This window comes from Nothoprocta perdicaria, unplaced genomic scaffold, assembly GCF_003342845.1.
Source record: "Nothoprocta perdicaria isolate Ctin4 unplaced genomic scaffold, notPer1 scaffold_61, whole genome shotgun sequence".
Lineage (NCBI taxonomy): Eukaryota > Metazoa > Chordata > Aves > Tinamiformes > Tinamidae > Nothoprocta > Nothoprocta perdicaria.
In genome coordinates this window covers 1123364-1131714 of record NW_020455877.1, presented here as the reverse complement: position 1 = coordinate 1131714, position 8351 = coordinate 1123364, and the positions used below count along the sequence as shown (strand labels likewise).

The 8351-nt window shown below is 38.7% G+C and overlaps 2 protein-coding genes across 2 annotated transcripts in view; one reads left to right on the top strand and one right to left on the bottom strand.

Moving 5' to 3' along the window:
• Positions 1-273, bottom strand: part of METTL25 (methyltransferase like 25) — a 57205-nt gene extending 56932 nt beyond the window's left edge. Inside the window, exon 1 of the mRNA XM_026049729.1 lies at positions 33-273. Within this exon, the coding sequence (XP_025905514.1) occupies positions 33-273 (241 nt within the window). The remainder of the gene's footprint in view (positions 1-32) is intronic.
• Positions 274-284: 11 nt separating this feature from the next.
• On the top strand, positions 285-4644 carry CCDC59 (coiled-coil domain containing 59). The gene is made up of 4 exons (XM_026049727.1): positions 285-294; positions 981-1203; positions 3233-3332; positions 4399-4644. Exons 1-4 carry the CDS (start codon positions 285-287, stop codon positions 4558-4560), a joined length of 495 nt encoding a protein of 164 aa, XP_025905512.1. The 3' UTR covers positions 4561-4644.
• Positions 4645-8351: the final 3707 nt, after the last annotated feature.

The following is an 8351-nucleotide window of genomic DNA, read 5'->3' as shown; positions in this document are numbered from 1 at the left end:
GGGAGAGCCGCTGGGCTAAACTGGGGAACTACCCCTGAACTGGGGTAGTTGTGACGGGAGAGCTGCCCGCGAGGAGCAGCCCACGTGGGTAACGCTTGACATGAAGCGAAGACTTAAATGCTCGCGTTCAACAGAAAACTCACTCCAAGTGCGAGCGGCCGTAGTGTGAGCAAATGCACCAGGCGCGTGTTTGGCAGCAGTGTCTGCAGCAAGGCGGGTGCCAGGGTCAGTTCGGTTGCGCACTCCTAGGAAAAGCTGCTCAGGGTGTGACATTCACTCGCTGCATGGCTGCTGGTGTGCAGCTGTAGATCAGGTGAGCCCGAAACCACCGTTGCATGGTGCTTCCTTTAGACACTTGTCTGGTGCAGCTTCTCTGATATATATGATATATTCTCTGATATATTTAGGTTTTTTTTCTGAACTGATCTAGAAAGAAGATAACCAGGAGTAAAACAATGTATTTCTGAGAAGCCCTAATAACATGTTAATACAGTGTAGTTTAATAGCTCCCGCTGTTCTTTTCTGCTATGATATTGCAACTTCAGGCTTCTTAAGCAGCCAGTATTACAATTACTGTGTTCTTGATGATGTCTGTAGGGATCTGGTCTGATGTTGTGTGTGTTGCTGTCAAAAGCAGGAGATTAAATGAAATGTTGCCACATCGTTTCTTAGGACATGAAGAAGTATTAGCAAACGCGTGCGGTCTTCAGTGTAAATTAAGTAGTGTGTGTGCAGTGGCCTGTTTTTTTAAGAGTTCAGGTGAAAATTTTCTGCAGTTCTTTGACAGCTACAGTGCTGCAGTAGGCATCAGATTTTTACCAGTGTCCTGCTTTGAATCACCAACTTACCAAATTTAGTGAAAGCAGCTGCTTACTTTTTTGTTTTTAGGGTAGAAAATAGATGAGAAATGGCCCTGGTTTAATGTGCTTGGTATGACTTTAGTGCCCATGTATTTAACTCCCTTTTCCCATTTTTTTCAGGACAAGGATTTGCATTTCGGAGGAAACAGAAGATCCAAAGAGAATACAGAAAGCTGTTAAGAAAGGGAAGGAAGGTTGGGATACAATCGGACGCTCAGTTTGCCGATACTTACCCAGAGCACCTGAAACATCTCTACCTAGCCGAGGAAGAGAAGCTGAAGCAACAGCGCAAGGCAACGAGAGACTCAGTTGTGTTAGAAGAAAAACCTAAAAAAGCAGTAGAGTAAGTCCTTAGGTCTCCAGAAACAAGTAATAGTTTTCATTGCTGAGGAAATACTGAACTATTTTAGGTCTCACATCTTACGTGGACTTGATTATAGTGACTTGCCTTACTGAAAAATGCCATTAGATTTTTTTCAATAGAGAATATAAAGATTTTATAAACAGAATTGGATCTCAGTTTGTTTTAATTTAATTCCACTTTTTAGGAAGAATTTTTGTATTGATTGTCTTTCCTGATTGGTAAGTTCTGTTTTTCATAACTCTTTTTTTGCTAGGGTGAGCAATAGTGTCTGCAGGTATCTTGTTGTGGGATGGTTTGTTTTGGAGGAAGTTTAACTTAAATTTTTGACAAGTGAAGCATAGAGTGTGGAGAACCTTTAAGGCAGTGAAGTGTTCCAGGATCCAAAGTAATCCAAGATAATAGAAATGTTGTGGCATTTTGTCAGTGTAAATGTGGCACATGGGAGGGAACTTCCAGTAATTCATTAAATAGGATGGAAAGGGTTTCTAGTTTGAACCTAGTCCAGTTAAGCTTTTTGGAGGAATCTTATTGAATTTTCTTTTTTGATGAGTAGTCTGAGGATGATCTAGCTAGCAGAGAGAATAGTAAAGAGTTATTTATAAAATTTATTCTTATTTTTGAATAGACAAATGGATGTTTCTTGTTTTTTAAGCTTGTTTATAATGAGGTTTGTTTAAAAATCTACTTACATTTTACTAGATGGAAAAATTAAATGCTTAATCTGAGGCCTGAAATCATCAGATAGCTTAGATGATTCTCCCCTGCTTGCGAGTAAGTCTCCGTGAGAACTTAGGAATGTCAGTAATGTGAAAACCAGTGGTCATTCAGTATCGTGGCAGCATTTTTGAACAGTGTTTGAGTAGGGCTATTGAGATGATGTCTGGTTGCCGCTACTACAAGGAGTGGCTTGAATTTTGGAATTGAAAGGTGTTTCCACTGCTAAATTTTGCTGTGGAAAATGCTTGAGAAGGGGGGGAGAAGGAATCAGATCCGTGGCCTGCATTGGGAGAAAGGTGTTGTCTAAAACTGACATTAATTTGTGAGGTTGTCTGAAACAGGAATGGTGTCGGCCTTTAAGAAAGGGTTTGAGTTTTGCTTTAAATGAAAATCATTGATTTTGATTAAAAAACAAAATAATTCTGAGTAATTATGACTGATAATCTATGAGGTGCAGCAGTACATAGAGATTTTAGGTAGACTTTAGTGGTTTATGCGAACATAACTTTTCACTAAACTAATTCCATTTTTAGCTTCTGTCACTGTTTTTCTCACTTGGCAAGTTGAAGTGCTGTAACCTCGTATTGCCACATGATGGAGTTCAGAATAATCACTTGTTTCTTTTCTTTTTCTCTCCTGAACAACAGAATAGAGTGGTATTTCTAACTGAAAGCATAAGTCAGAGTATTCATTTTTCTCTCTAGTTGTCTGTCTGAGGTGTCCTATGTGATTATGGCTAGCTTTCCAATTTAAATAGTGAATAATTGAGAAATGACAACTTGTTTTTGCAGCAGTTGTTGAAAAAACTAGCAAGGCATATAAATTTTAGTGTGGAATTTGTCAATGTCTTTGCTAACACATTGTTTATGCAATACCTTTAATGTGAATTTGAAAAAAAATAGAGAACTAGGTTAACTGGAAAAAACAACAACATACAGAAGTAGTGGTGACATAGAATCTCAGACAGTCACTTTGTTTTTTTCTTAATTTGGACTTTCTGGTGCAAGAAGTTCCAGGGAATAAGGTATGACAGTCTGAGCAGTCAAGTCTTCAGTATACTTAAAAAAATCTACATTTTTATGCTAGATATTCACTGTGAGTGAATATGGTGTAAAAAGAGTGCACGAAGGCACCTATTCTTAGGCATTAGGTGAGAAGTAAGGCTGACCTAGTCTGTAAATCTTACAAGGTTGCGAGGATTATCCTCTGAATCTGCAGTGGCAAAGGGATAGGTGGTGAAGTGTGCTAAGTGATGTTCTGTGTGCTGAGGATTTGTGCTTTTTAATTATAGGCCAGTTACAACTGAAAGGAAGTTTAAGAAGAAAACATCCAATCAGAAGGCAAAGGAAGAGTATGAGAAAATAAAGGCTGAACGTGCCAGGAAGAAAGAGGTAAATCTCAGAGATCTCTCTCGACTGTAGTCTAGGACTACCTAGGATATATCTAGGATAATATCTAGGATAATACTGTTATTACCTATCTGTTGGTCAGAACAGGGACTGTATGAGGGAAACATGGGCACTCGTATTCTTTCATTCTCTTTCAAATTGACATTAAAATTCAGATATTCAGATATTCAGAGTAATTTTTTCCTCATACTAATTTAATGTGACTTACGCTTATGGTGTGTATCTTAATATTGTCATTACTGGATAAATTGAGTGACTCATTTGAGGCATCCTTATTTATTTAGAATTTTTCTCTCTTCACTGTTGATTGGGCTATGGAATGGCAGACATTGGAACACTGTAAAAGTTGTACAACTTCCACTACTATCAAACTAAATTCCAGTAACTAATGTATAAAAATTGCATTAGTATATGTGGTTTGACAAAACCGAAAATTTCTGTAGCTTAGCTGTACTGAATTCAAGAGTAGGTTTATTAAAGCTAAACTTTTAATCTTTGTTCTAGGGGAAGTTACATATTTTGGAGTTTGATTATAAGTTCAGGTTTTAATACAGCTAATGCTAAAGACAGGTAATGTCCCAGACATGTTCCATGTTTGTCGTTCAGGCCCATGCAGCTTTCTCTAGTCTCCTAGCAAACCTCAAATTGCAAGACACTTATATGGGGGCAGCAGAATAGTGTTCATTCTTTCCATCTTGCACTCAAGTCTAGAAGATGGAAAAATGTTGGTATTTTCTCATTTAAGGAGTAAAAAAGGAGATCATTTTGCAGGAAAAGTCAAGCCTCCTTCAGTGACAAGCTTTATGGTAATATATTTGCTAAAGAAAACACGGCTTTTCTCTTGAGACTTTGTACAAAATATTGTGTGTTTTGATTGTGGTATGCCCTAGAGGAGAGTCAGTTAAGCTTGTAAGAGTGATTGTGTTGCTACTGTTAGTACAATACCTAATTGCCAGTATTTTCCCGGAATTAAGTTGATTATATAGCAATTTGTCAAGTGTAGAAGGTTTTAAATTATTTTGACATAATCATTTCTCTTTTATTTCAGGAAGCTGAAAAAAGAAAACAGCAAAGAGAAGCAGCTCAGCGGTTATATAGGCAAAAGAAAATGGAAGTTTATAAAATGCTGAGTAAGAAGACTAAAAAAGGACAGCCAAATCTAAACTTGCAGATGGAATATCTTCTTCAGAAAATACAACAAAATAGATGAATCTTTGTCAGTGTCTTCTGTTTTCAGTTAGCAATCAGCTAATTGTGTGTTTTGAGTTACATGTGATATTTTAATAAAGGACTTTTTAATAGTTAGTGTCTCTTATGCTTCTATATATCTTTTGTAAGTTAGTGTCACTTGTTGGAAAGACAAAGGAAGCATCCGTGTGAATTTCTGATTGCAGTTCCTTCACTTTGTGTGCATCTATTAGCTGAAGATGTTACAAGAGCATATAGGATAAGAAAATACTTTAGCACGAGTACTCAGAGTTGTCACCTTGTAAGGTTCTCTGTTTACCGTCATTTTAAATTTTATTAGACAGATACCATCATCTGCCATGATGTCAGCTGCCTGTTCGTACATAAAAGGTATCAGAAAGCCTCAAGTCTTACATTGCTAACTGCCCTTTCTGTTTCACAGATACACTATCAATGGGTTTTTTTTAATATTATGTTTATGTCTAAAGACTTTTGAGATGACTGTGCTGCATTTTAAATCTAAAAATTGTTATGTTAAAGAATGCTTATTATAATTTATTCAGGTAAAGGACTTGAGCAGGAAACTATGGAGTGTGACTATAGTCTTACTGTTACTGATTTCAAGGAAAAGCAAGAAAGGAAGTATCTGTCGTATCCTAATCACTTCCTCACTAGCATAACTTTACTGAACTGAGAGAAGGAAGTGGCTGTTATTAAGGCCTGCTCCTCACAGCTCTTTGTGTGACTTCGTTTTCCTTTCCTTCCACATCAGAGGTAATTCTCAATACAGCTGTCCTAAAAAGGAGGAAAACAAATAGTTAACTGTGTATATTTTCACACACTGTGCTGTGCTGATTACCTGAAAGTAGCAGCCTGGGAGAATAATCACTGCAGTTCACTGCATCATCTGCTACTTTAGTCTTCAGTCAAGCTCCTTAATTTTTATTTAGCAGTGGAAGATAAAGATAACAGTGGATCAAGGTCATAGAGGCAGAATAGGGTCTTGAACCTTTGATTTACAGAGCAGCACTAACAGCTGACCCACACATCTCTTTATATAGAGAAACGAATTTAAAAATAAGGGGAGGAAAAGAGTGTTTTAAAGGAAGAGGATGAAGGTGTGTCTTTTATATGTATGGCAAATACATGTTCTAATGGAGGATGCCTGTAAAAGCTGCTGCTTTGAATTATGTCCCTTTAATTTGAGACATAGAAGAATTTAACTGTAAGATAACAAAAGCCTCATACTAGGCACAAACTCTACATAAATTTAAAGTGTGATCCACTGAAATATCAAGAAATGGTCCCCACTTTAGTGTTCAGTTTTGCTGTGCATGTGTAGTGAGGACCTTGAAAGGTGAAAAAGAGCAGTATCAAGTGTCCCATCACAATTGTTTTCTGGTTACACTCAAGTTTTCTCACAGTTTGAAATTTTATTCTTTAAATATGAGTATTCATTGAATGCAAGCAACTGGTGAAGCTATAAATTAGAAAAAGAGTGAAGAGGTCGTCATGTGCAATATGTGTATTTTCTCTCTGGGGTTCTGAGGAACGGAGTGTGAAACTTAATTTCCTCCTTTTAGAAGTAGCTCTTGGGAAGTCATAATAGTAACCTGAATGAGTCATCTCATTAAGCGCATTTTTAAAATACTATGCCTTTCTCCCTCTGAGTGCACCTCTAAAGTAGGGGTTCTGCTCTGGCGCTTAATAGAGAAAAAAAAAAGAAAAGACTTTATTAAGATATGTAAAGATAGACTTTGGAAATACAAGATACACTTCAGTTTTTCTACCTTTACAGGCTAAAAATCATGCATGCAGTCAGAATTAGACAAAGAACATGAAGTTAAAAGGCTGGTTGCAGTCTTGCAGGCAGCTTTTGGCTGTGGAGGCAGCATCTGTGGAGAGAGGGATGCACAAGTGCAGGCTGGTGGCCTGGTGCGGCAAGGCCGCTCAGCTCAGCATCGTGGTCCAGCCAGGCTGAGGCTGAGCCTGTTTTCCTAGGGGGCACCACGTGAGTGTGTGTGTGTCCAGCATACACACATGTAGCTGGCACACACAGCATTGGTGAACACGGAGGGGCCCGATGTGAGGTCTCATCCTGCACCCCTGGGGTTGGCCAGGGAGAAGGGTGGCTGATGAGGCACAGCTGTGTGTGTGGGTGCAGGATCCTGGCTCTGGGCCTGGGTTCTCTGTTCCTGGGGTGTGCAGATCTATGAGCCAGGGGCCAGGGCACCCATGGGTGCCAACAGGTGAGGGGCCCCTTCAGCAGGTGGCCTTGGGCTCTGAGTCCATCCAGGAGCTGGTGCTGGGTCCCTCTCCAGGTCACCCTCTAGAGCTGCGCATACAGATGGGCCTCAGTTGAGTGGGTAACTGCTGCTTCATGTACTATATTAGCGTGGTGGTTGTTTTTATCAATTAGAGGACACCTCTGGATATGAATAGTTGGAGTCAAACCTTGCCATGAAGGTCCCATTCTCATATTTAGTGTGATCATAGCGACTAAAACTTTATTAAAGAACACTAATGTTCTGAGACATTAAAGCAGAAACAAGTAGAAGTTTTAGAAGTCGAATAATCAAGAAATCCCTGAAATGTCATTTTGAGAAACTATTGAAAGAATGCAATTGAAACGTTCTAATCCTGAAGTTCATAATGTTTTGTGTGGTCAATGAGAATACCATCAAGGCACAAACAGGCAAATTCACCTGAAGAGAAATCACAAGTATCATAGACAGACACGCATCTATCCTTGGGGAGCTGGTGTTCACTACCTCCAGCATTCTGACTTCTAGAGCCAGGTGAGGTGATTCCCACCCTGTGTCATCACAAAAATTTTGCAAATGTTGGGAATGACTTTAATTAGAAGTTGATGATTTACAGTACAAATTGAAGTTGTTGAAATCCAGACACAGAATAAAGGATGATTTCTTAGGAACAGAATAGTGAAGCAGTCCTGAAAACATGAAGCACACCAGGCCATGATAGGACATAGAACTGTATTCCTCTGCTTCCTTTAAACGGGCACCTTTCTCTGGTGATTTCATTAATGCTGGTTATTATCTCTCATTTTCACCTCAGACTTTTTTATAGGTGAGCAGTAATGATTCACTGAAAGGATGATGATGGTTTAGTTCCTTATGCACTATAATAAAACAGTGGGACTTAAATTAACTGCCAAGAGCAGACGGACATGTCCTGCAAGTGCTCACAGGCCATCCTTATCTAAAAGTTGAAGCTAAGCTTGTGATATGAGATGGGAAATTATTCTTCTCCTCTTAAACATTAAAAGGATTAAAACCGCTCTGTAATGCACAGTTTGTGTAAGGTCAGCAGCCTGTCCAGTGCCGTTGGGCTCCAAGAGCCCTAAGGTCACCGGTGTGATTGCATCTGCACAGCAACAGAATAGTGCTGGACTAGTAAGGCCTTCAAGTTTTGTCATTCAGTTACTAGTATTTATGATTTATTTTCTTTGTCTTTCAATTAAGTCAGATAAAGTATACGGTGAAATGAATAAATATTCTCTTTTTCTTTTCAGAATAGTATTCTAAGCAGAATATTTATGATGGATTTTTTGTTTATTTTTGGTTTCAAGCACCAAATCTGATTTTATATGCAGGAATATACACCAGAATAGTCTGTTTGGCACAAATGTTCCAAGTATTCTGTGCACCCATTTTATTTTGCAATTAAAACAGTCTCCAGGCTGTTATTTGCACCAGCTACCTACACCTGTTTTTCTTTTGCTCCCTCATACCAAGGCTGCTTTTTTTTCGTTCAAAGTTTTCCAGAGAGGAATAAAAATGCATGCGCTCC

Excerpts from the sequence above, each read along its gene's own strand:
- CCDC59 (XM_026049727.1), top strand. Across the intron at positions 1,204-3,232 it reads AAACCTAAAAAAGCAGTAGA|GCCAGTTACAACTGAAAGGA; the intron begins GTAAGTCCTTAG and ends TTTTAATTATAG. Across the intron at positions 3,333-4,398 it reads AACGTGCCAGGAAGAAAGAG|GAAGCTGAAAAAAGAAAACA; the intron begins GTAAATCTCAGA and ends CTTTTATTTCAG.